At 45.1% G+C, this 27,861-nt stretch overlaps 4 protein-coding genes across 4 annotated transcripts; 1 reads left to right on the top strand and 3 right to left on the bottom strand.

Annotated features, from left to right (window-relative positions):
- Positions 1-962: 962 nt before the first annotated feature.
- Positions 963-3,590, top strand: PtA15_2A341 (uncharacterized protein; the record flags this gene model as incomplete). Its single annotated transcript, XM_053166353.1, has 1 exon — positions 963-3,590. One exon carries the CDS (start codon positions 963-965, stop codon positions 3,588-3,590), a length of 2,628 nt encoding a protein of 875 aa, XP_053017583.1.
- A 7,188-nt stretch (positions 3,591-10,778) lies between these two features.
- On the bottom strand, positions 10,779-11,440 carry PtA15_2A340 (uncharacterized protein; the record flags this gene model as incomplete). Its single annotated transcript, XM_053166352.1, has 2 exons — positions 10,779-10,781; positions 10,817-11,440. The coding sequence occupies 2 exons, from the start codon at positions 11,438-11,440 to the stop codon at positions 10,779-10,781; spliced, it is 627 nt and encodes a 208-aa protein (XP_053017582.1).
- An 8,288-nt stretch (positions 11,441-19,728) lies between these two features.
- On the bottom strand, positions 19,729-20,261 carry PtA15_2A339 (uncharacterized protein; the record flags this gene model as incomplete). Its single annotated transcript, XM_053166350.1, has 2 exons — positions 19,729-19,831; positions 19,918-20,261. 2 exons carry the CDS (start codon positions 20,259-20,261, stop codon positions 19,729-19,731), a joined length of 447 nt encoding a protein of 148 aa, XP_053017581.1.
- Positions 20,262-20,796: 535 nt separating this feature from the next.
- Positions 20,797-23,844, bottom strand: PtA15_2A338 (uncharacterized protein; the record flags this gene model as incomplete). Its single annotated transcript, XM_053166349.1, has 2 exons — positions 20,797-21,048; positions 23,779-23,844. 2 exons carry the CDS (start codon positions 23,842-23,844, stop codon positions 20,797-20,799), a joined length of 318 nt encoding a protein of 105 aa, XP_053017580.1.
- Between the last annotated feature and the right edge of the window lie 4,017 nt (positions 23,845-27,861).

Raw genomic sequence — 27,861 nt, 5'->3', positions numbered from 1 at the left:
TGTTTCTCTGATAATGAAACAAACAATCATAAATTTTACAATTAGTATGTGAAGAGATTTAAGTTGGATCATGTTTAAAGTACTCAGCAGCCACCTTTGGATCATTTTGAACCAATGATATGGTAATTTTGTCCTTAAACTTCATGGTATTAATGGCTACCTCAAAAAATTTGGCTAGGACTTTGGTGCCATCCAAGGATGTCTTGTTCTTCTGTTGGAATTTCCCACCATGCAGAACAATTGTGTACCAAGTAATTTCTCCTTCATTGATGCAATCCAAACTGTTTTTTGTTGTGCAATGTGAGTATTAATTGTATGAATAGTACATTGTTTGAAAGCTGCAAGATTGTTGTTGGATTCCTGCCAAGAGAAGTATTATTTTGAGGAATAACTTTCATAAACTTCTCCTTGGGATCCTTGGCTGAGACCTTTTGGTTTTTTGTTGTTTGACCAGATGTTGCAGCCTTTGGTTTGGGAATGTAGAGTTGATAATTGAGCAATATCTCACCTCTTCATCACTTTCTGGTTGATACTTCAAATTTGGTTCATGCAATTGCCTTGATGCCTTTCTGAAAATTGTTACTCAAGGGTATTTTCAAGTGCTGGAGGGATCAGCGGCTGGGGACGGAGGTTTTGGACTTTTGAGGCCAAACAACCACTCATCAATTTTGTCTAGCGATCCACTTTGCTCTATAAGACAGGAATACTTTAAAGGAAAAAAAATAGTGAATGGAACAGATCAAAGGTAATAAGGTAAAAAGAATAAAAATACATACCGTTTTCCATGTTGAAATCGTTGTTACTTTGTGAGTGAAAAGGCCCGGATCGGGGTGTCCAGGGCTTTTGTGCCGGGGGAAAAAGGCTTTCGGGGGGAACAAAAAAAATATGGGAGGAAAAAAAAGGGCGGAAATCCGCAAGCCTTCACACATCAGCTGTTGACCAAAAAGACCGGCGAGACCACGATGGCGATCTTCGCACACATCCCCTTCCTGCCCTTCCTCGACGTACCCGCGCCGCTTCCGGACGAAGACACTCTCCGCCAACTAGCGACGATCGTGCCCGTCCTGGTCGCCGCATCCATATCTGAGAAGATCACGCCGCTGCTGCCGAGCCATGTGGAGACCTACATCTTCGACGACCTTGCCGACGGCCAGGCTGAGGAACAGCTGGTCGGGCTGCTCGACCGGGGCGCAGGCAAGGTGTTCACGCATCGGCAGGCCCAGCTCATCAGCATGGGCGTCCCCGTCTCCCGCATCGTGCCCCGTCTCGCCGCCTCCGACCCTCTTCCATCCACGCCATGCATGCTCGAAGCCTTCCCGCCGATCGAGCACACCCAGAAAACAAGAGACCATCCGGTCTTCCTCTTAGGCCCTCCTCAGCCGGACACAGTCAACTTATCCGAAATAGTCGCCATGCACAACCAGGTGCCCCTCATCCGCGCCGCCGACCTCATCAAGCTCGGCCCACACGCTCTGGTCGGACTGTTTCTAGACGGGCTCAAGACCGACCGGGCCGACGGCCTGTTCGCCACTTCCGTCGTCAGCCTCGCCCCTAGCTCCACTCTGCTCGGCCAAGTGTACTCCTCGCGCGAGTCGATCGAGGTGATGGTGCGGACGGGGCAGGCAACCTACTTCAGTCGCTCACGCAACGAGCTGTGGGTGAAAGGCGCGACCAGCGGCGCCACCCAACAATGTGTGCGGATCCGGACGGACTGCGATGGCGACGCCTTGGAGGTCACGGTCGTCCAGAGCCCCGGGACCGGGTTCTGTCACACCGCTGAAATCTCCTGCTTCGGCCCGCTCGGAGGCCTTTCCCAGCTCCAGTCCACGCTCCTCCAACGTCGCCAAAACGCCCCTCAGGGGAGCTACACCCACCGTCTGTTCAACGACGAGAAGCTGCTCAAGGCTAAGATTATGGAAGAGGCCGACGAGCTTTGCCATGCCGAGAGTGCCCAAGACGTGGCGGACGAGATGGCCGACCTGGTATACTTCGCCCTCGCTCGTTGCGTCGCCAAAGGCGTCTCGCTCCGGGACATTGAGGCCACTCTCGACCGACGCGCACTCAAGGTCTCTCGCAGAAAGGGGGATGCCAAGCCCCACTGGGCCGCCAAGATCGCCGGGGCCCCTTCTCCTCCCCCTCCGCAGGCCCCACCAGCCGGGCAGCCCGGCGAGCTTTGCTGTCAAGTAATCGATCTGGCGGACGTCCCAGAGGCCGACCGGGCCGCTTTGCTCAAACGTCCGATGACCGATGGGCGCACGATGACCGGACTAGTGAGGCCGATCGTGGAGATGGTGAAGACGCGGGGGGATGCTGGGCTTTTGGACGCGGTCTCGAAGTACGACCGGTGCGGGTTTGCATGCGCCTCGGAGCTGACCCTCCGGGCGCCGTTTGCGGACCGCAGTGGCGAGCTGTCTGCGGAAACTAAGCAGGCGATCGACGTGGCGTACGAGAACATCTTCATGTTCCATGCGAAGCAGTTGGAGAAGGAGAAAGAGCCGATGGTGGTGGAGACGATGCCCGGCGTGCTGTGTTCCCGGTTCGCACGGCCGATCGACCGGGTAGGCTTATATGTGCCCGGCGGGACGGCGATCCTTCCCTCGACAGCCTTGATGCTTGCGGTCCCCGCCCAGGTGGCCGGGTGCCCGTGGATAAGTCTGGCGACGCCGGCAAGAGCCGATGGGACGATCAGCGCGGAGATCGTGCACATAGCTACGAAGTGCGGGGTGTCAGAGATCGTGAAGGCGGGCGGGGCGCATGGGATCGCGGCGATGGCCTATGGGACCCCGACGGTGGCCAAGGTGGACAAGATCTTCGGCCCGGGCAACCAGTTCGTCACCGCGGCGAAGATGATGGTCGCGGGAGACCTCCAGGCGGCCACGGCAATCGACATGCCCGCCGGGCCCTCCGAGGTCCTCGTCATAGCTGACTCCTCCTGTGTCCCCAGCTTCGTCGCCGCCGACCTCCTCTCACAGGCCGAACACGGCCCGGACTCCCAGGTCGTCCTCTTAGCTGTCGGCCTCCCTGCCCCCCTCCTGGCCGAGATCGAGCAGCAGATCGTGCTCCAAGCACAGACCCTGTCCCGGCTCGAGATCATCAGACAGTCTATCAGGAAGAGCTTCATCCTCAAAGTCCCCACTCTCCCGAAAGCCCTCGACATCAGCAACCAGTACGCCCCCGAACACCTCATCCTCCACGTCACCAATCCCGCCGACGTCGTCCCGTTGGTCCGGAATGCGGGGAGCGTTTTCGTGGGCCCGTTCTCGCCCGAGAGCTGTGGCGACTATGCCTCAGGCACCAACCAGTCAGTCTTTTCCCTTCCCACTCCCTCCTTCCCTTTCCCTCACATTAAACTAATCGAGTTGAGGGTTTGTAGCTCGTTGCCGACGGTGGGCTTCGCAAAGCAATACTCCGGCGTGTCTACTCTCAGCTTCATGAAACACATCACCGCCCAGACTCTTTCCGAGCAAGGATTGAGGAACATCGGCCCGACTGTCGTCACCCTTGCTACCGTCGAGGGCCTCGATGGCCATGCTAACGCCGTCAATGTCAGGCTTAGGGTCAGTCCTTCTGGGCCAACGGACGCCGCTTGAGCACTCTCAACAGGAACTTCACTTTCCTTCCCCCGGAATTGCGCTCTCTTCATAACTCCTCTGCTCTCAGCTTCGCTTTTTGGTCCTCTTGTTCGGATACCCCGTTTCTCTTCGAGCTCTCTCCTATCCAGCCATCACACCACTATCATTCCCGGAACCCGGCCGACGCTTTCTTGCCGCGCTTTCATCGTCATCATCATCATCATCATCATCATCCAAAACAACATGCTCCAAAAATATATGCATATGTATCCCTTCCATTCGGCCCTTTTTTGTCCGCTCTTTCTTCACCCAAAAATACCACTACTTCATTCCACGCACCAAGAAAGAAAAAACCTTGGCTGTTTTTCTTGTCGCTGGGTGGTGGTGAAAATACCCGATCCCACTAGAGAGAGGTAATTGTCTGCCTGATTGGGCGGTGTTGTTTACCTTGTTTTGTGTTCACTTGCTTCGGATATGTCGATGGCCAATATCAATATTGATTTTCTTGGGCCTCTTGGGATGGTCAGAGCTCCACTAGTTGAATAACCGCATGTGGATAGGTGTACGGGTCCCAGGAGCGGTGAGAATAAAATGGTCATCCTCTTTTTGATCTATGTGGGCCATTTGGTGCCCGCTGGATTGGCCTTGGCATCCAACTTAACAAAGTCCCTCTATTTGAGGGGGGACGCTGTCCCGCAGGGACCCTCCGAAGGAGGGACTTACACCCAATGTCCAAGTTTGGGCTGACAGAATCAGAATCATGTTGTTTTTCAAATGTTTCTGGCTTCACCCTTTCCCATTGGGCAGCAAAGGTTTGGGGGAACAAAAGATTCCCAAGATCAAGGAGAATCTCTCCAAATTTTTCTGAATTTTTTGAGGCCTTCAGAATCCCTCAGATCTATTTCTTGTGACTATCTGTGGTTTGCTTCATCCTATATTACAAAGTTCACACTGTACAGAATTCAAAACTCATGATGTTACAAGGGACATTGCACATCAAGAAGACAGGTTGGGGATAGGTGGGTATAGTACATGGATAAAGAAGACTTTGGTCATCATGGAAATCCAAACAATAATGAAATTGGACAGGAAATGGATGGGTGAGAGCAGTTTTAAAAAAGTCCCCACCAAAAAACCAAATGCTGTCAGCCTGTAAGTCCGTTTAGTGCGTAAGTCCCTCCCTCTGGTCGGCGCAATGCGACCAGTGTTTTACCACTCCACCTGTAGGAGGGTGAGACTTAGTTAAGTTAGCCTTGGCATGCTTGCACAAGCCGTCTGTCGGAGTCTTGCTCTGCAAGACACACACCCGCAGCAGCAGGGGACTTGGTTAAGTCTGAACACTGTTGAGCCTAACTTGACACAAGTCCCCCTGGTAGCAAGCTTGCTATGGCTGATAGCAAAGCTGGCCCTGACTTGCATATTGAGCCCAATTTCATAGGGCAGCAGAAAGTACCATTTGGCTTATGCTTTTCTTTAGCGTTGTGGTGGCCAGATGGGTACAGGGCCTCAAGATCATCAAAATCTTCAAGTCAGCAAGATCAGCCCCCTCACCAGCAAGAACTTTCAGCCTCAAGATCCTCAACTTGAAGTATCCTCAAGATCAAAGACATCAAGATCCTTTCCAATTTCATCAAGATACTCATTGATTTGATTCATACATCTTTTCATCAGTTTGTTATTTATTTGTTCATTTACTATTCCTTCTCATTTTTATCCTCATCCCTCCAGTCTCTTTTCCTTTCTTGGTCCTAACACATGAGTCATGTGGGTTTCTTTCAACTTGTTTGTTTTATTTCTTCTCTTCTGTTGGTTGTTGTTGTGTTGTGTTTTCTTTTCTCTCCTTGTGATGTTGTTTTGTAGTTAGGGATGTGATGACATGTCACTCCCCAGAGTCCAAGTTCAAGTTTGAACTTGGGAGGATGGGACGGCATGGGACTTGCTCTGATCCAAGAGAAATTTCATCAACCCTTTTCTGATCAGCTGGCAGTATCCCCAGCATTATCCTGATCCTTTATCCCTGATCCTGATCCCATATCATTATCTGATCCTCAACAAACCAACCACTGCTGATGGTATCCCATCACCGTTGTCTCTCAAATATCCACCCCCAACGCTATTACACTTTGATCCTCATCTCATTTCCTGCTGATGACAATCCCTTGCTTCATTTGAAATAAGAAACAAAAAATGAGAAAGACAGGAGAGACAATTTCAACTAAATCATCCTTAGAAAGAAAAACCACTATGAATGACATTGCTGATAATCCTGTTGACAATTCTGAAGAGAAAAAAACTATTCCTGTGCAACCAATTGATAAAGAAAAATTCCAACTGCCAGTTGTTCAAGCAAGTTAGTAACCTCTACAGAGACTTTCCTGAGGAAAGAAACATGAAAATCAATGTTTAAATCAATCCTCATTATGATTCAACATGTAAAACAGGATATGAAATCAATGGATCCCTGAAAAAGAATATTAAGCTGAGTGAGATTAAATAAGGAAACACCCACTGGATGAATGCTATGCAGCAGGATGGTACTTCAGATCCCCTGATTGATTTTGATCTAGAAATAGCTACTTATCCAAATTAATCTTGAACCCAATCTGAGTGAAATAACCCAGAAGTTTTTGGTTTAATTTGTGAAATCAAACCAATTTTGTTGGTAGGGAATGTCAGTCTTAGAGTCAGTGCAGCTGACCTAAAGTCTGCCTTTATCATGATTTCTACCTCAACTCTCTGATATCTTATTATGTTTAAGGTTTAACCTTGTTTTGACTCCAGATTCTGTTTTCTCATGCAAGTTCAACCCTAGTGTCCACTTTCCACTTTCCAATAGCTCAACTCCTTCATAGAGTTAATTGTTTGTGACGCGCATGCGCAGCAGCACCTTTTAGGCGCAACAGAGCGCTCCAACCACATGTACATGTGTGATTACATCAGCTAACCTTGAAAATTTTCAAAGTCAGGATCCCCCATGCAGCTGGAGGATACACAGAATTCAGACAACCAGAACCACACTTGCAGATAACCCAGGATATCACACTCCCAGTACACCTACTGTCACAGCAACAATGGGCCACTAAGCTATGCTATAGGCCAATATCTGTTAGTGTATCCATGGTTATTTGGCAAGACAAATGAGGTATTTTTTATCCCCAATTATAGCCCAATACAATAATGGTTAGTGTATCCAAATTATCTCATTGAAGATGTTGTGTATTTTTATCCAGGATACACTCAAGATACACTAACAGGTAGTGTATTTTTTTGGATAACCAAGAGTTCACCAAAAGGTAGTGTATCAGGTTTAGGATAACAATTTCCTACACTACAGTATCTGTTATTTCATGTTTTTTGGCCTCTAGAAAATGACTCTCAAAACCTTATGTCCTAGATTTAATCTTTTGCAACTCAAAACCAACTTTATCACCAGAAATATCAATATACTGACAGTAATTTTATCAGTAATTTCTGAGATAAACTAACAGTTATCATATTTTTTATCAGGAATAAAAACAGATAACAATTATAAAAATAGGATTGGTTATTGTTAACCTGACATCTTTCAGCTAAACTAACAATACAATAGCAGCCAAAAAGAAGGGTTGGCCTAAATGCACTCCACTTTTTTACTTCATGCACTCCATGTTTTTGGCTAATTTGACATGGTACTCCAAAAATTCTGGAGTACTGGGTTATCGCGCTCCCAAATGTAGGAGTGCCTGCCTTGGCACTCCATATTTATTGGAGTACCGGCATGGCCACTCCAAAAAGCCATTTATTTTGGAGTGAGGGTCAAAGCACTCCAATAACATTGGAGTGCTGGGGCATGCACTCCAATTTCCCACAAAGGTGAATTGGAGTGCATTCCAGCTAGCACTATGCTAGATGGAGTGCATTTCAGTGCACTCCAATATTTAGAAGGAACCTTGGAGTGCACTCCAAGAAACTGAAACTGGTGCAATTGCAAGTGAAGCAAGCCATATTGGCTGGGGAGGATAAGTTTCAAATGGGACCAGTCATCATCCGGACACAAGCATCTGAAAGAAAGAAAAAAGGGAAGGAAACCAAGCAATAAGATTTGAAAATCAAGAAACAATAGAAAAAAACTACATTTCAAGTTGCCCGGCCACAAAGAGATCCAGGCCCTTCTGGATGAAATTGTACCAGATCTTTGCTTTCTTAGTAGTATTTCTCGTGGCCTCCATGATAGGGGGAATTGGTTGTACCCCATCTTCCCCCTTGACATTAGGGAGGACCCAATGATTGCCATTTACGTGAAGCAGGTAGATGGGCTCCGAAGCTCCAGAGACAGGACCAAGTCGCAGCGGAAGATAGGTGCTGCAGGACTCTAAAGAAAGAAAGATTATCGGTCGGACATATGCATTTGCAAGCATCTGTCCATGCAAAAGTTTGTCGAGCCATTGACTGCGGTCGATCTCGGCTTCCAAGCTTTCCACCTTGAGGCCCGCAATGATCCTCTCCATCTCCGTCTCGCCGCCCTGTAGCTTAGAGTAAAGTGTCTTGTTTGTTTTGACCTCGTCCAAGATATCATTCCTGACGCGGAACCAACCATCGTCGTGATTGTACCCAAGCGCTTTGGCAATGAATCTAAATCCACAATTGCCGTCGGCTGAAGGATCAAAAATTGATTTGACATACTGTTGAAGATGTGACGGGATCTGAGAAGCATAATAAGGCTAAAAAAACGCGAAAATCAGTACATTGTCAGGCAATTATTGCATAAAAAGGCAAAGCAGAGGAAAAAAAATCACTTTGGGAGACGAAGTAACTCCACCATCTTGCCCGGATTCATTAGCCAATCCGCTGCGTTCATTCTCAGAAGCACGGTTTTTGCCTTCCTCTCCACTTTCTTGGTCAGAAACTTCGTTGCTTTCTTCTCCACTTTCTTCTTCACTCTCTTTATTGCTTACTTCATTGGCAGATTCCTCTGATTTGGAGGCCGCTTCTGATTTGGAGGCGGCTTTATAACTGTTGGTACCTTTTTTAATTTGCTTGGACTTTCGCTCCAGAGCCTTCAAGGCGCGCTTTCTGGCCGCCGATTGCTGCTTTTTTAACTTTGCTTCGACTAGTTCAAAGGTCAAAGGATTTCTTTTAGTCAATGTTGATCGCGCTTTCTTCAATGATGGCCTCCCTTTTGTTTGTTTTTTCACGCAGGGAGCTTGAATTGGAACCGCTATGTGAGTTCCGGCAATAATTTGATCAAATTGCTCAAGAATCCTTGCGAGGGTGCTGGGATCTTCTTGAGAGAGTACAAGACTTATCTTCTTTAATTCTTCATCCAAATCAATCTCAGTGTCATCGGTATGCTGTTGTTGTTTTGAAAGAGGACCACTTCATAATATTAGCAACTGTAAAAAACTATATAATGTTGAAAAAACGATCTCCTACAGTTATCTCTGGGTTATATTTGAGACTCCACTGGGAGTGAAAATCCGACGGAGACAACACATCACCGTTTTCGAGTATATCAAATAGCTTGTGGGCACACGGAATACCAATTCCGACGGTAAGAGTTTGAGAGCACGGCTTGGTTGGATCGAGATCGGCAAGCCTCTTGTATTGGTCCACACATTCATTCAATGCAAACATAGATATCTTGTCAAGGAGAGGAACAAACGGTTTGGGGACATTGACAAGAGTCTTGACAGTATCTCGTCCAATTGCTTTGTGAACATGGTTGAGTTGGGTGTCAAATGCGTGGGACAGGGAATGGAAGACAGTGAGCAAGTCGCCAGTCGAGTTTTTTATGAAGTTTTTAACGTAAGCATGGCCAGATTCCACTCTTGAGGTGTTGAGATTTCAAAGGTGCGGATACTGACATGCCCAGGCAACGACAAAGAGATGTTTAAGTGGGATGATATTTTTTTCAAGGTAATGGAGCACCACAGGCCAAGTCGCGAGGAAGGATTTCAAAGTATCAAAGTGCTTGTTGTATAGATCTTCTGTTTTTGCGCTGGTGACTTGCTGCCAAAGTTGCATGAAGACATCCCAGGGAGCTTTGGGCTTCTTATCCCGAGATTTTTGACTAGATCAATCTTCAGGACTTTTGGTCTGATTGTTTGGGATTTGAGCGGGTTCATCTGATTTTTTAGCAGCACTCTTGGGGTTCGCAGGAAAATACTTCTTGCAGTTTGAGGTAATATTATTGTTGATGTGCCATGTGCACAGGTTTGCTTGTGATTCCGGGAAGACGGCGGCCAAAGCTTTCCGTAAGGCAGAGTCCCAATCAGTAATAAAGACCTTTGGTATGCGTTGAGGTCGCCAGACGAGCTTTTTCAGGGTATTCACAGCCCAGAGATAGTTATCATTGTCCTCAAAAGTCAGAAAGCAGAATGCAATCAAAAAGGATCGGTTTGTCGCTGTTTGACCAATTACGTGTAGGAGCGGAAGGTTGTAGCGGTTTGTCTTGTACGTTGAATCCAAGAGAGCAACATGATGGTTTATGCTTGCAAGGTGAATTGCCCCCGGATGAGCAAAGAAAAGATTGACAACCGCACCACTCAAGTTCACCTTTACGTCGTAGGCCCAGTTCAATTCCCTCAGGACGGCCAATAAGGCTTGTATTGGGTCCCTACCGTTGAGTTCTTCTTGACAAATCTTCTGGAGAGCGTTACTAATAGTTTTGTTAGTTGCAAATGTTTTGTTGTCAGAAGTACAAAGTTGTAATAAGATCTGGGCGGGCTTCAGATTTGCTTGTGAAAGCTTTCTGATCTCCTCTACCTGCTCTGGTATAAGCCGTTTGTGAGCAGAGTGACTGGCAGGTACATTGGATGGGCCATGGTTGTGGGTTCCATTCAAGACTTCCAGAGTCCATACTTTGTTGGTGATTTTTTTGCTGGTTGGGATTGAGGCTTTAAGGTGAAAAGGGCAGTTGATCTTGGTTGAGGATGTTTTCCGGCCGGATTTGTTTATTATCGAGCCACAAAAATGACCTGAACGGTTGCATTTGATGTAAACGTTTTTGCCGGGGTGAGAGTTCGACTTGGAAACAGCATATCCGTGCATTTTCGCCCACGATTGACAGAAGCAAACAACATCATCCATTGAGGCAAAGCAAGCGGACGGGGGAGGGTCCAATGGCCCTACATAGCAAAAAAATTAGTAAAATATCAGATCGGCAGAGAAAAGCAGTCTAAAACAAGTAAGATATTACCTCCAGCTTTGAAATCATACTTATCAAAGTCACTTTTTTTCAAAAAATCAAGCGTTTTGTTAAGGACTTGAGTAACAGGTTTGAGGACTTCAGTGTCAGGACAGGCGCCGAAATGATTAGCTTCGTAGATGGTTTCCTTGGCTGCTTGATTAGCTTTGGAATCAGAGACGGTTTCCTTGGCTGCTTGATTGGCTTCGGAATCGGTGGAGAGTTGTTTGCCGCAGTTGGAATCTGATTTGACTTCTTTGTCTTTAGAGCCACCGTGGTCCAAGCCAGAGTTTGACAAAGAATGGTCCAAAGATGGTATCAAAAATGTGGAATTGGAAGCCATCACAAGATTGGTTGGAGCTGCAGATCCTATTGAAAGAGCTTCCGGACAACTGTTGATTGTGTTTGGTTGGACTTGTTGAATTGGAAACAAAGCAAGGAGGCTTTGCATTTGTGCCCAAACCTCTGGAGTAACAGTCACGCCGGCGGTCATTCCGTCGGTCATTGGAGTGCCAATTCCAGAGTTTTTAGCTATCGCGCTTGTGGTCGATGGAGTACCGCCGTTTGATGTTGTTTGAGTACCGCCGTTCGATGTTGTCTGAGTACTGCCGTTCAATGTTGTTTGAGTACCGCCATTTGATGTTGTTTGAGTACCGCCGTTCAATGTTGTTTGTTTGGTTGGGTTAACTTGTTGGTTAGACATGTTGACTTTGGGGTTTGTCGAGATCGTCAAGACTGCTTGGTGGGGTAAGATGTTTCTGGTTGTCTTGAGGGAGGAGTGTGAGTCTTGCTGAGTGGGACACGTGGACTTGTGAGTCAATCTAAATGCACCAAAAAGGGAGTGCAGAACTGTGAACTCCATATATAACTGGAGTTCACAGTAATGCACTCCCTTTTCAGGGGGACAATAAATCTAAAAGGGAGTGCGGTGTTTTTGCACTCAAAACTAAGGGAGTGAATTAATTGTGCACTCATTGTTTTTGGGGGCCTTTGGAGTGTCTGGTTGCGCACTCCTCCTTTTTTGGAGTGGTGATGTCATCACTCATAGTCTTTTGGAGTGCACTGGACCCCACGCCAGTTTTGTTGTGAGTGCAAATTCTAGGCACTCATATTTGGAGTGCATGAAGTAAATATGTGGAGTGCATTTAGGCTGACCCAAAAAGAATAATATCAAAAGGTGTATTGTTATTGACAGAAAATCAAGGATAATGATATTATTTGTGTGGGGCAGGCTAAATGCACACCAAAGATTTACTTCATGCACACCAAAAATGGAGTGAACAGTAGTTCACTCCAAAATTTGTGGTGTGCACATGTGTCCACTCCAAAATTTTTGGAGTGGATAATGGTATACTACAAAAATCCCCAAAAATTGGAGTTCCCAACCATGCACTCCAAAATTTTTGGAGTGAACACCGGGGCACTCCAAAAAAAGCAATCCTCCCATCATTAATGGCTGGTCTGTACTCTGCGCCGCCCACGGAGGGCAGTACATATCCCTCTCAATGACAGGCACAGACCGTTCATTGAGAGGACAGACACAACCCTCTCAATGACCGGGAAAGACCGGCCATCAAGTGGACACACCCCTCTCAATGGCCGGTTGGTCCCGGTCATCAAGAGGACACACCTATCTTGATGGCCAGTTGGTCCCAGGAATCAAGAGGGGTGTGTCCCTGGTCTTTACCAGTCATTGAGAGGGCTGTGTCTGTCCTCTCAATGACCAGTCAGTCCCGGTCATTGCGAGAGGGTTTGTTTCCTCTTGCTCAATGGCCAGTCCGTCCCAGTCATCAAGAGGGGTGGTCCTCTCAATGGCAGGTCCGTCCCGGTCATCAAGAGGGGTGTGTCCTCTTGATGACCAGCTGGTCGCGGTCATCAAGAGGGGTGTGTCCTATTGATGACCGGTTGGTTGGTGTGTCCCTGGTCTTTACCAGTCATTGAGAGGGCTGTGTCTGTCCTCTCAATGACCAGTCAGTCCCGGTCATTGCAAGAGGGTTTGTTTCCTCTTGCTCAATGGCCAGTCCATCCCAGTCATCAAGAGGGGTGGTCCTCTCAATGGCAGGTCCGTCCCGGTCATCAAGAGGGGTGTGTCCTCTTGATGACCAGCTGGTCGCGGTCATCAAGAGGGGTGTGTCCTCTTGATGACCGGTTGGTTCCGGTCATTGAGAGGGGTTGTGTCCTCTCACTCAATGGCTGGTCTGTCCCGGTCATTGAGAGGGGTGTGTCCTCTTGATGGCCGGTCTCTCCCGGTCATTGAGAGGGGTGTGTCCTCTTGATGGCCGGTCTCTCCCAGTCATTGAGAGGGGTGTTTCCTCTCAATGGCCCGTCTGTGCCGGTCATTGAGAGGGGTGTGTCCTCTTGATGGCCGGTCTGTGCCGGTCATTGAGAGGGGTGTGTCCTCTTGATGGCCGGTACGTCCCGTTCATCAAGAGGACAGACACAGCCCTCTTGATGACCGGTCTGTGCCGGTAATCAAGAGGGATATGTACTGCCCTCCGTTGTGGTGTGCCAAATGTGTTTCAAGTATCAAATCACATAAAGTCACAGTTTACTATTGAGAAGGAGAAATATTTCTAGATGTATTATTTCATAATTGAATTCTACAGGTCATTTAACCCCTAGTCACTCACTGGAACCACTAGGCTAGCTGTACACAGTCAAAAGTTACCAGGATTATACTGTTTTCATAAGTAGAATTACATACTGTAGAGATATTTTGATAGTACGTAGTATAGAATTAGACTCAAGTACATATTTATAGTATAAAGGTGGCGTGGTTTGGGCCCTGCCCATGTACCAAGGCATGGTTCCACCTGTGGACACCTCCAGGGTTTTTGTTTGGCTCCACCCATGCACCACGGCATGGTTCTATCTGTGGACACCTCCATAATTGTGTAGGCTCCATGGACACCACATGGACACCACCACCACAACCACCTGGACACCATATGGGCACCACCACCACAACCACGTGGGTACCATCACCACATGGGCACCTGTATGGTGGTCACACCAGCAAAAATACCTCACAAGGATCCCCACCAGCAAAAATCCCTCACATTTTACTATAAAAGGAGGATGTTTCCCCTCCTCAGTTTCAGCATGCCACTCAGGCAATCCTAACCAGAACACACATCTCACTCAGAGTTACAAGTCACATCCACATAAAATCCAGTAGTGTGATCTCAATCAAGTTGCCCATCAACATCTTCCATGCCTCAGAGTAGTTCTAAGTAGTCAAGTAGCAAGCATCACCCACTTGTGCTCTTAACAAGTCAAAGTGATCTTAACCAATTTTGCTCTCAACTGAAGGTTAAGGAAGAGGGCAAAGACACTTTGAATAGTTCATATATAACATCAGTTCTCTCAGAAGTTTTGTATCAGTTTATCTCCACTTTCATATCACAAACGTATAAAACCATATAAAACATATCTTACGTTAAGACTCATTTCCATTATCTGACTCAAGGCTTCTGTAAACCACTCCAACTCCATTTCCCATACAAAATCCCCTTTCCGCTGAATTCAAGTTTGATCTAGGTCTCATAAGAGACTGCTGCACATAGTTTTCTCTATCCTTAGTTTGCCACAACAATAAATAAATTTGTTGTGAAAGCTCTTGTGTAGTATCATAGAGGGACAGGTCTTTCAAACCACCTGTAACAGTTGTAATAGCTTCTTACATCTTTGAAATATTTTAATTGGTATTTCCCCCTTGCAGGTATGCCACCTGTCTCAAAGGAGTTCTCACACTGTGGGCGGTGCAGAGTCCAGACCGGCCATTCATGATGGGAGGAGTGCTGGTTTTGGAGTGCCCCAGTGTTCACTCCAAAAATTTTGGAGTGCATGGTTGGGAACTCCAATTTTTGGGGATTTTTGGAGTATACCATCATCCACTCCAAAAATTTTGGAGTGGACACATGTGCACACCAAAAATTTTGGAGTGAACTACTGTTCACTCCATTTTTGGTGTGCATGAAGTAAATCTTTGGTGTGAATTTAGCCTGTCCCTATTTGTGTAGTGCTGTGAAAAAAGCTAGTATCAGCCCACTGTTGGTCACAGGCACCTAGTATATTGACAGTAAGTATATTCTTTCAATGAACCTTGCTTATCTCAGAGTGAAAATTTGTGTCTCTTGATTGATTCTTTTCCCTTCTCTTTTCCCAAACCTAACCAAGATCAAAGCTTCCTCTGTTAAACCTAGGCTTAGTCTAAAAATTAGAGCATATCAGTTTACTATTTTGTGCCCCCACACCGTTTCCTAGGTGCACGCAGAGGTTCTTGCCCTGTTTGGTCTGGCGAATCTTTCCTTAATTTTTTTCCAGGTTGTTCAAGTTTACTTTGAGGATCCTCACTTGTTGAGTAGATAGAACACCTCCAGATCATATCTTTCTCTCTCTCTCTTTCTCTCTCTCTTTCTCTCTCTCTCTTTCTCTCTCTCTCTTTCTCTCTCTCTCTTTCTCTCTCTCTCTTTTTCTCTCTCTCTTTCTCTCTCTCTCTCTCTCTCTCTCTCTTTCTCTCTCTCTCTTTCTCTCTCTCTTTTTCTCTCTCTCTTTTTCCCTCTACTTCAGTTTGTATTTCTTATCCCAGAAGCCCAACCCTAAATTGCCCGCCCATTTTCCTTGTGTCCTTTTTTCACTTTAGAGACAAGGGCTCACAACTAAAAATGCAATCACAGCCAAAAAGAATAATATCAAAAAGATGCATGGTTATTGACAGAAAATCAAGTATAACAGTATTATTTGTGTAGTGCAGTGAAAAAAACTAACAATACACTACACTGAAAATACAGTTAGTTTATCAGCCCACTGTTGCTCTCATAAAAACAAAAGAATTTTTTTTGTAGATGCCAAAGCCTAAGACCATTCAAATTGGTTGGGTTAGATCTTAGGTTAGCAAACCCAGGTTGGAATTCCAGGCTAACCTGTAAGCAAAAAACACATTTTTCCACATTCATAAATCCAAGAGGGCTATTGGACCACCAGAGGTTTGATTTCTGGTTAGCAGCTGTTAAGTTTAGTGATTGCTAACCTGAAATAAAACTTATTGTTTGCCAACCCAATGGTGCCTGGCACCAATCTGGATGCCCAATCAGGCTTGTTTGGGTTAATTCACCCTAACCTTGAAATTGAAACTGCAAATTTGAATTAGGGTTCTGATCTGAAGCCTTGGGCTTGGCTCAAGGCTTTCCCAAGACCCAACCCAAGGAGACTTGGATTGAGTTGGGACAGGTAGGGTAATTGAGGTGAGAACAGTACCAACTGGGCATTTCAAATTTTCATGAATGTTGAGGCCAGCCAACTTGCCAAGTTGCTTGTTTGCTGATTTGGAAATCAGAGGAACAAATTTTCCAGCTGGTCAGAGGCAAAGCAGAAAGTTTGACAGTCAATCACAAAAAGGAATTGAATTGTGAAGAAGAGAGAGACTTGCAAGCCAACCCAAACAACCTCTGATCATTTCTATTCAAGCAAAAGAAGTGTAGACTGAACTTTCCTGACAAGGAGATAAACTCCTACTTGGAAGCAGAATGTGAGGAGAAAGATTGGCTTTCTGGAAATCACACCAACACAAAATGCCTGCTTGTTTTTTTTTTTCTCAACTTCCTTCACACTTATTTATAACCCTTAGCAAGTCTCAATCTTTTGATTCTCCCTGCTATATTATGTACTGGAACCTAGTTGGAGCTTGGATTGGAGCTGCGGCGTCCTGAAACCCATACAATCCTGATTCCTAATATCCGGTGGGTAGCTTTGAAATGACTGGGTTTGGAGTGGAACCCTATTTTGAATGCTCTAACCCACAGCCAAGCTGAAAAGAAAAATGAGCAAAAACTGAATCCTGCTGTGAAGCTGGATGGTGAAAATGCAGCTCTCAGTAATTATAGGCTACAAACATGGATAGCCAGCCCACCCAGCTCATGACAGTCATGTTAAACTTGAGGAAAAATGGGTTAATGTTTTGGGATGGAATTCCATCTAAGAAAAATCATTGGTCTGGTACTAGAAGTTGATGAAATGTTGGAATAAAATGGTGAAGTGCCACTTTTTCAATCACAGCTCCAATATATTTTCATGATTTTTGAAAAGGAGTGGTTTTAATTCCACTTGCCAAAGCAAGCATACCAATTAGGTATCACTTCTGTGTGTTCAGAGTTTAATAATGGGCAATTTTGTTGGATGCACTTCACCAACCATGTTCAGAACATGGATTTTTATTGCTTCAACCTTTAGGCCAAGTCCACCAGAAAATCTGTATACATTCTTGATCATTGCTCCAACAATCTCTCAATCTGACACTTAATCAAAAGTGCTGGAGCGAGATTCTATCTGACACTTCAAAAGTGCTGCAGCAAGATTTGATTTTTTATACCTACACCTAATATTTATGCAACTACAGCTTATCTTACAGCCCCCTTTCTAACTCGGTGAGAATAGTATGAGCAACACACAAGTAGGGAGCACAAAATGTGGTTTCAATTGAGGAACATAAAAGGACAATGGGACATGGAATTTTCACCCCTGACCAAATTAATCAACAGCATAGATCAGAAACAAGATAATACTTTTAATCTCCTGAAGGAATCCATTCACATGATTTTCATTCAAAGAATCTTGTTGGGATTTTCTCTTTTCCATTCTAGAATGGTCAACACAACTAATGATGGAATGTTTCCAACTATCAATCACGACATGGATTCAGAGATATTTGGAAGCCTTGGAGAAATCACCAACTGCAATTCACCATCACATTCACCAATGAAAATATCAGAAGAAAACAATTTTTATAATATGGACTTTGATTTATACAACCCTGTGCCAAGTGGTGGGCTCTTCATTCCCTTTTGTCATGGGATTTATGGGAGATTTTTGATGTGTTCTCCATTTTTTAGAATCCTTCCACAACAGTTTTCCCAATTTTTACAACTATCTGATTAACAGTTTTGGATTGGAGCCAACATCCAGCTTGAGCACAGGAAGTGTAGATGTAGAAAACAGTCAGTTCAAATTCTGGTTATCACCTTTCAGGAAATATTTTTTGCTAATGGTGAATGGGCATACCCTGATGAACCCATTTGGTTTCAAACATGTATACAGATCTTCAAGATGTGTACAATGTCCATCAAAACCCCAATCCATTACTCAAAGAAGACAAATTTAATTTTCACGCATGGTTGGGGGAGAATCAACAATCCTTACATCAATCACTTCCTACAGTAAAATCTAAAACCAAGCCTACTGCCCGACGTAAGAGAGATTATCTTCAAAACTAATCAATCATCTTGGAGATGTTTGGTGTAAAAAAAAACTGCTTACAAACTGATAAAACTTGTTTGGCTCACAATAATCTAGAAGCACGCTTTAGGAAGTGGAAATTAATTTCCAAATCTAAAAAAGAGGGTCAAAAATTGGAAAAAATGCAGCTGCCTAAAAAAAATGATAAGCTTGAGGGTTCCATACACACAAAAAATCAAACTGGGCAACAAAAAAACAAAAAGAAATTGGAATCAATAACTGGGCCAAATTTCAGGGAAATACTGAAAGCCAAAGAAGACTCTGACCTCCATTTTCAAGCTGTGATGGCCCAAAATTTGATGTCCTCTCAAAATTCCAAGGACAGAGAAGCAGCCGCAGATCTCCAAGAGAAGATTGAAAATAAAAGAGAAGAATTAGAGAAAATATATAAGGTCCGAACTTACCAAGGAAACAAAGCTGAATTAGGGCTTTATTTACAGCAAAATGATCCAGAACTTGAAGATAAACTAGAGGCCAAGGCGGCTTCGCCGCTGCAGGGCCTAAAGCCACTCAACCTCTGCTAGCTCACAATTGGAACAAATTCTTTGCAAGCCCCACCAAACCACCTCAGAACCCTCAATGCTTGCCATGCCAACAACACAAAGCCTTGGCTGGCAGTTTTTCCATTGCTCTCTGTTTCTTGCTGGGGGAGGAATGACCTATAGCCGCAAGGGACTCTGTGAAGTTTGCTTGTCATTGAAGATGCTCTTAGTCTTTGTCTCCACATTTACAAAATCCCCCTTTTTCTCTCTCTTTCTCTCACTCTTGTCTTTGTCACATAAGATTATTATTAATGATACACTTGCACTTACAGACCAATGACATGTTATCTTCTTGAATACAAGAAAAAAGAAAGATCTATCTAATTTTTCCTCTTGTGGATTATGGTTGAGCATGGCCCCCTAAGGATAAAAATACAAAATCACAAAGGGGAAAAGAGGTAAGCAAATGAGGGGCGACATAAGCAAGAAGATAATGTGGTTGGAGATTAGACATAAGCAGGGTCCCTGGTAGACTGAACAGGGAATATTGTTGTGGTTTGGAATGATGATTGTATTCAGCATGAGAAACACCCACCTCAGAGCTACATGCTATAGGTTCTAGTGAGCGGAAGTGTAACCCAGCAGGACGTCTTCTGGTGGATAGCTTAGCACTTTTCAAAAAGTTGTTCATAAAGGCCCTAAAATGGGCTCCAAAGTTTTTTTTAAAAATTATAATGTGAGCCTCCCTATTACATTACACATGATGGCACTATTTGTGTGTTACTGCTAACAATAATGACCCCAAAAGTAACAGTGAGTAGCTAATTGACAAAAAAAACTCAGATATTGTAAAGTAAAGTAACTACCCACCATTGATTTACCACAGTCATTTTCACATCCTAAGCAGCAGCCCTTGCTCATTCCAGCAGAATCACAAATGCTTAACTGATCCCAAGCAAGAAATATTTGAAGGACATTAAGAACAGTGACACTTTCACTTGTCTACAGATTTAGAGGGAGGGGCGGGGGTGATCATACATACATGTGTGCCGGTTGATGCGAACAAAGATTAACGAAAAAATGTATGAACAGATGTACAGTAGAAAGAATGAGGAAGGCAAGAAATTCTATGAACGATGAAGAAGACGACACTAAACACAATCTTGAGGGACAAATTGAAGAAAAAAAAACTAACAGCTAAGAAATAGAAAGTAGTTTACTTCGAAAGACGACATTGCATGAGCCGCTTTTTCTTTTCCAGCTCGTGTTGTCTCAGACGTTCCTCCTCTCGCTGATCCTCAAGTTTTGCCAATCGAGCTCTGTGGGTGAGAAAAATAAATATAGACAGTGTCAATTTCATTGCGATTAAGACAAGATGAGAAAGCTGAAAATAAAGATTACTGACGCTCGGCCTTCTTCTTCAAGGACATCATCCACATCAGCCTCCATATCATCTTCTTCATCGCTGAAGATCGGTTTCGCGGTATACTGCCTCCGATCTTTACCCATGATCTTCCAAATCTCATCCCTTACCGAGGGGGCCACAACTGCGCCATGATCAGAAATGCCATCGGTTTCATCAGAATAATCATCTTCATCATCTGAGACAGTTGCGTCCTGTCTACGACTGCTGCTGTGTGAGCCTGCTCTTGCTTTAGGAACAGTTCGTGGGCCGTTTGGTTTGGTATCCTTAGGAAGACTTATTGATAGTTGAGTACGTTTGGACGACGGAGTAGGCAAGCCGTTCATTGCCTTCTTCTTGCCAGCCAAGACGACTTCAGATCCAGCTCGGGGATTCTTGTCAGCGACCCTCAGTGTTGAACTGCTCGCAGCGGATTTGAAGGGTATGGGAATTCGTTTTTTGGTAAAGTATGAATCAATTTAGGATGATTGCGAATCTCTGGTGCCCTGAGTCCTTGCTTCGACTTTCTTCCGTTTCATATCTTGTTCAATTTCTTCAATGGTCCGTCGGTCCCTATTTGTTAGACTCAAAGGCTTTTTTTTCACTTGGGTTGAAGGTTTGCTCTATCCGTTGACGAGCGGGGATGGCTGTAGGAGTTCCTGATGCTCTGTTGGAGCTGTTGCAAGAAGGGTTCCCTCTGCTTTACCCTTAGAGGCAGATTGGTTGCGCTGAGGGGCATTGGCGGAAGGGCGGGAAGGTGCGGGTTTTTTGTGAGCTGAGACCGGTTCACCAAAAAGTTTCGCGCGTGATTTCGCCTGCTTTTCCTGACGCTCAATTCAACGTTTTTCTTCAGGATCCAGATCGAGGTTTGCGGGGGTTGAGTTAGATGGACGAGCGATGGAACGATGACGAGGGCTCGGAGATGATGAGTTGCTTCACAGCGTCCCTCGCCTTGGGACCGCGGAAACCAACAGCATCCAGGGGACAGAAAACCAGGGACGTCGGCCGAGGCCCCGGATGTCCACGAGCACGCTCTTTGTCCTTCCTGCCTTTCGCTAGCCGGTCGGGGTCTGAAAATAAAGCGTGGCCAATGGCAACGATGTAGCTCACAAAGAACTCTATTGATATGTTTGACTGATGCGAACAACCAAGAGTGTAACCGGTCAGAAATTCAAGGGATGGCGGCAGGAGCGTGGCGGTGGCATTATTGCCAAGGCGCCGCGGAGGTCAGAGGTACGGCGGTGTGGCGGTGGCGTAGTTGTCAAGGTATGATGAATGTTGTAGTTGAGCGCACTGGTGGATTGTGAGGGCAGTCGTGCCCGATTATCTATAAAATAGGGATCTCTCCTGCTTGTGTGTGCCCCTCCCAGGGCGTCCTCTGCCGCTGTACTTCCAGCGTGCGGTTCTCCCTCAACCCCCTCCGCTGTTGCACTTGCACAGTTTGAGGGGCTCTACTCGGTGGCCCCCCTTTGCATAATGCCTTCAATGCGGCGCGCTGGGGGTCATCCTCTCACCATTTTTTAACCCTGCTAGACAGGGATGGATGGTGGGCCATGGTGAATCAGCTTGCTGATGTTAGGTGGCTGGGTGCAGATTATTGCTCTGTTTTTGGTTGTTGTAATATTGTGGTTTTTTTGTTGATTTTGGGATTTGTAGGGGGAAAACCCTTCATTTTTTTTTCCTGGAGGTTGTAAAGGGGAAACCCTTGATTTTGTTTTTGTGATTTTTGAAGATTTGTAGGGGAAACCCTTGAAGTTTTGTTTTGTGATTCAGAGGGTTTAATAAACTTGGATATATTGCTATTTATCGCCCAACTTTAAGTCACAGACTCAAGTTACCATATGATGGGAAGGAGTTAAATCACAACTCCTATCTAAAGATTCCATTACCATCTGAACAAAAAGTAGCCAAAGATAAAGCAAATCGCGTGGTGAACAGGACTAAAATGATTGGCAAGTATTTAGACTATCTTGACCACTACTTTTCTCATGTCAGACCGGATGCACAACTAGAGGGAAAATTGGGAGTTGATGATCACCAAAATCTTCTTGAATGGTTTCTTATATTATTGTTTAAGGACACTCAAGATCATCCACCTCTCATGGGTTGGGCTGAGCTCCCTTATAAACTAAAAAAAGGAAACCACAAGAAATTCAATCCAGCTCAGATGCTGATCTATAAAGCTGTCACACAGCAAGGTTTTTTCAGCATTCCTGAAGCTGTTTATGTTGCAATTGAGTTGCGAAAAATAAGGTTAACATCCAAATTTCCAACATACATTACACCACCCTCTGTGATGAAAGAACTGGAATCAATTCTAATGAACACAAATTAAAATAATTTTTTAGAAGTAAAAGAATTAATGTTTTTCAGTCAATTAATAGAACAAAGATTTTTTGAATCAACCTCTCATTTTGGAAACTAGATTTCAAAGAGGCTTTGCCACTACACTCTCATTTTGTTGATGTGAATCATTTTATTCCAACTGCATCCAAGTTTAATTAATAAAGACACATTTTTATCTGAATTGTAAAAATCAAGATCAATGGTTCCCCCTATAAAATAACAACAGAGAAAAAAAATTCAAGGGTTTGCCCTTATTTAAAACTTCAAAAAAAATGGCTGCACAAATATCCATACAATAATCATTCAAAAAATAAATCTCAACCTAGCACCCCAACAACAGCAGAGCTGTGTACTCAGGCTTGCCCCCCAGCCCGCGTCTAGCGGGTGGGTCAAAAGGGATGGACATGAAGGCCCCCGGCCAGCAGCTAAGGCTACGGACCCGTGGGGGGTCCACTCTTTGCCCCTCAGACTGCGCATGTACAACAGCAGAGGTTGAGGGTGATGGATAGCTGGAAGTGCAGGGTCTTCAATTGCCCTGGGTTATTGATAAACTTGGATGCCGCCTCTCTTTTAAGCAGTTTTTCCTTCTCAGAGTTGCTAGACTCACTGCAGCCCTTCTCTTGACTCTCTCTGAATCAAATTCACCGTTACCCTAGCCATGAAATTGTACATATCCACCTTTGCTATCTGCAACCCACCGCCACCCCACCCTATCATTGCCGTGCACTAACAACCCACCGTGGCGCAACCTGAATCAGACTTGTACATCACATCTGCCATTCCTTTGCCTCACATTCCTTTCCCCTGTCAATGCTTCTCAATTTTTACTGCTTCACTACCCTTCTCCAACCTTTGCAGGAAATCTTGAACGCACTCACTCCATCCCAACCTGAAGCTCCACAGACAGGCCTTCAGCTACAATCCCGAGCGGGCACTCATGCGGCCACCAGCAGGATCAGATCCACCAGTCGCGCCAGCTCTCCTCGCTCGCATTCACCATCTCCGGTCCCTGAATCCGTAGGCGCCGCCGGGGAGCCCTTGCAAACCAACACACACCTTTTGTTCGTGCCCTTGCCAACCAAAAGAATTTGCAAGATCCAGGGCAGCAATCTTGATTGGGACCCTAACGACCAGTTTTCTACGTTCACCAGCAGCGCCAATAGCAGTAGTCGTGGGGGAGGGACAAGAGCGGGGTTGCAGACGTCGTTGGCGTCGGAAGGTTCTCTGAGGGACAGATACGCGATGCTGGCAGAGCAGGCGCGCATAAAGATCAACAAGAACAAGCTCTGGGAGTTGTCCCTCTTCGCAGCCACTAACAGCTACCCCTTCTTCTCCAAGCTTGTCAAAAACACCTGACCCCAAATATAACTGCATCCCCATTCTTGTTCCTCCTCCACCGCACTGCTGCTGACCGCAGACACCTGTCAATCAACTTTTTGTTCTTGTTCTTGATGCTACCCAACTGCTCCCTATTTCTCCAAACATCTTGTTGTGCTTGTAGCACCTTGGCTGGCTCACCGGGTGCCTGTGAGCCACATCGCCACCCCCAGGCTGCTGGTGTCTGTAATCATCAGTGACCAGCATGCGTTGTTTTTTGGCATCCAGTACTTCTCTGTCCGCAAATATAAGGAAAATTATGGCATGGGATGCTACATCCTCCATAGCACCAGCAGTGAGCCCATCATTACTGTTTGTATCTTTGCTTTCCTAGCCATTTTGCATTCTTAATCTTGTTGGCTCCTTCACAGCCTGTGTTTCTATTAGGAACTTAATTGATCCCTTACAGTTATTTTTGTGGAAATCTCAATGCAAAATCCATTGGAATACCCCTTTTTTGCTCTTTCCAGCATGATGATATTGCAAAGTATGAAGTCCATATATTCAATAATTTTGATAGTTTTTGTCATTGGTAGGTCTTTTTGCACAGATAATGTGTTGAATTTATTTCACATGCTGCTTGTTCAGAATTGTTGAAGGAGGAACCTCCCTGTGTATATGTGGCAAGTTTGACCAGCAAATATACCATGTATAATATCATGTTTTGACTACCTAATTTTGCATATAACTTGTGTTGATGACTACCCACATGTGTTTGTGAAAAATGCATCTCTTTATGTTTGTTGATGCTGGTCTGCTTTAGTGATCTACCACTCAAAGTGTAAATTTAGATTTTGTTTGGAGGATGAAATTGTGCATCAGCTATCATAACGCTAACAGCTCATTTCACATTGGTAAACTCAACAACACTTTACTGATGATTATCACAAAAAGAATGGTTGGAAGGGAAGGATTCTGAATACCCAAGTTGTTTTATAAACATTTGATCATACAAATCAGTGAGAGTTGAAATTATAAAACTTTTGAATCACAAAATCATAAAATAATGACACTTTTGAGTGAAATTTTTTTATGTAACATTCTAGAACTTTGCTCTGTTTTAAGTTTTTGGTTGGAACCTATTTTTTCAGCTTAAATTTGATTTCATGAAAGTCAACTTTGAACACCCTTAGGAAACTGGTGTTGAATTTACCAATGCAAAGAGGGATAACGGTGAGCTGTGTAATTAGTTTGTAGAGGCCTAACCCTGAATTTGCAGCGGCAAAGCTGCCTTGGCCTCTAGTTGGATAAATTTCAAGATTTATCTTTAAAAAAATAGAGGCAAAGGTGGCTTTGCCCCTGAAGGGTCACGGGTGTGCCTCCTACCAACAACGGTGGGCCGCTACGCTACATTTAGTCCGTAGTTCAGCGCAGCGTAGCGGATCTAAACTACAAATGACAGGGTTTTCCGTTAGCGGGCAGTGATTGCCCGCTACCGCTAACAGGCACCCCTTGAAACTACAGGGCCTCTATCGCCGCTATCAGCGCTAGCAGTGCTATTCAACCGCTAAAAAAGCTGATAGCGCTGTTAGCGCCCGTTAGCATAGCGTAGCGTCCCGTAGCGGGCGCTACAACTAACGGCAATGTGTCAGGAACTACGCAACGCTAAACTAGCGGATAGCGCACGCTACGGATAGTTTAGCGTAGCGGCCCACCGTTGCTACCAATGCTGCAAAACGTCTAATCCAAGTATCATATGGCATATAAAATGGATTGGAATTTTTTCTCAATATATTTTTGAGTTGGATCTTGCCAATCCAATACCAATACAAAGTGTAGTTATTAAAATTGGAGTAATAATTTGGAAAGGCTGAAAATGCTATGGGGATGGAAAGTTCTGGAAAGAGGCTGGAGTGTGGAGAGACAATGAAACATCAGAATAAAGAGATTAAATATCATATGAGAGGCTGAAAAGGGAATGGCTGAAACCAAAAGGGACAAGGGGTAACCAAGATGGGATCTCCATGGTTATTACATGTGTGGACAATTCCAAAAGGGGGTTGTTATGCTGGATTGGGAAGGGAGAAAAAGATGAGGGCTGTAAGTGCTATGGGGATGGAAAGTTCTGGAAAGAGGCTGGAATGTGGAAATTGACAGGAGGGAGGTAGTGAGGCCAAGGCCAGTGAGGCAAAAAATCAAAGTGAAAATGTTATCTGGATTTCAAAAGGCAAGGTGTGCACTGTGAGGTGAGAAGGATGGTACATTGGATGTATTATAAAGAATTGAAATCTTATTGCGATAAATCCCTACTGAGATAGCTGTAATATATGGTGCAGGGGGCTAGTGATATGTGATGTACACCCTGTGAAGTCCCAAAAGGCATTGATGATTGTTAGACTTTTAAGTGGCTGCGTGCAGCAGTAAGTGATGGGTGCTGGTGCAGGTAGCAGGTTTTAGCTGTTGATTTTTAACCAGTGTGTTTGGGATTGAAAATCATTCCTTTGTCTGCAAGCCTGCAGACATTAATCACAACCCTCTCCTGCAGAGATGCCTCCACACAGGGTCCCCCAGACCCTTGATTTGAGAGACTTAGTTAAGCTATGCGGGGTTTCCTTCAAGAATTTGGGGCCAATGGTGAAACAGATATGATGCATGCATTGATATCAGGCCATATTGCATCAACAATACCGCCCAATACTGTGCATCAAATTGCATTGTCTTGGAAGGCCAATGCAATATGCATTGTTCAAAGCGCATTGCTTGAGCTTTGCAATACAGGCTTTTTGTTGGATGTGCATTGGTTTGACCAATGTGATGCCAATAGATGCAATACCAATATTTATTGGTCTATCTGTGCATATATTGGTTGCATTGCATTGCATTTTCTCTACAATGTGAGGTGAGGTTTTCTCACCCGCTGCATTGATCAAGAAATGCAATGCCAATGCCATGTGATACAGCGGATTAGCAATATGGTGCATTGCCACAACAATGTGATACCAATAAACGTGCAATATCACATTGTATCACATCTGTTTCACCATTGGTGGGGCAAATGTGAGGGTAAAATTTTCCCAGCCAAGAAACCCTAAGCTTGCAGGCCAAGGAGATCTCTTCCACACAGTCGTAATAAAAACATTGGCTATGTACAGGAAAATCAAGAATTGCAGATACCCTTGACAATTTCTTGTCCCAAACTTATTACAAGTACCTTGCTTTCCTGGGGGCATGGCACAACATCCTGTCAGAGAGGGACTTGCATGCAATCCCTGCTTTCTGTTGTGAGAGGCTGAGCCCCACACACAGTTTCAGTTTTTTGCAGGTGGCCAACTTTATGCTCCCAAAACCCCCACTTCCCACAGGAAATGGTTCTAGCCCCCTGCACCATTGAATGGCCTACTTCTCCTCTTTTTGATTTGGAAACAAGCATTAGGGTTGACAATTGGGCGGGTTCAGGCTGCCCACGGGCGAGCCCGCCTCAGCCCGCGACTTAATTGGACAGGCCAGGCCGGGCCAAAACCTCAGATTTTGCTGTCCGGCCCTAACCCATGTCCGCAATGAGACCGACACGGGCTGTCCAGCGGCGCCCCTTTGGGCCAAATGGCCAGCGGGCCATGGCAGGCAGCCCGCGGGCAGCCCCCTGGGGGCCCACGGGCCAGGTAGAAGGACCCTCAAAAAATGTAGTTTTGGAGGAGGAGACATGTATTTTTGCAATTTGAAGACATGTACTATGCAACTAGGGCAGCTACAATCAAAAATTTATAGAAAAGAATGTAAAATAAAGCAGTCAAGAAAGAAGAAAAGAGGCTACTTCTTAATCCAGTCTTGAGTGCATAAGAGTGCTTTGGTGGTCTCATTGCTCAGGCGGCTTTGGTAGTTGTCCAAGACACACCCCCCAGTGGAAAAGGCCAATTCTGATGCCACAGAGGTTGCCGGGGCCATCAAGATTACCTTGGCGAGCTTTGAAAGGATTGGAAAGCGGGAGGCATTGATCTTCCACCAGCTGAGGAGATCAAATTTTTCATCACTGGTTATGCCAACATTCCTCTCCTCAAGGTAGAGGTCTAATTTGGCACCCGGTGCGTTGGATTGGCTGCTGTCTGTACACCAAGTTGCCAAGGTGAAGGGAACATAGTTCATGAAGATTAGATTTTCACAGGGTTCCCTATGGATTTTTTTAACCTTGTTCAACTCAGTAAATGCAGAAAAGGGAGATTTTCTCACAGGTCCTGTGACCGGGTCTTGGATTCCGGGATGGCACACTTATCATCTGAGCTTCTGGCC

This window comes from Puccinia triticina, chromosome 2A (assembly GCF_026914185.1).
Source record: "Puccinia triticina chromosome 2A, complete sequence".
In the NCBI taxonomy this organism is placed as follows: Eukaryota; Fungi; Basidiomycota; class Pucciniomycetes; order Pucciniales; family Pucciniaceae; genus Puccinia; species Puccinia triticina.
Note: the sequence above shows the minus strand (reverse complement) of the source record. Positions and strands in the feature narration are given on the sequence as shown.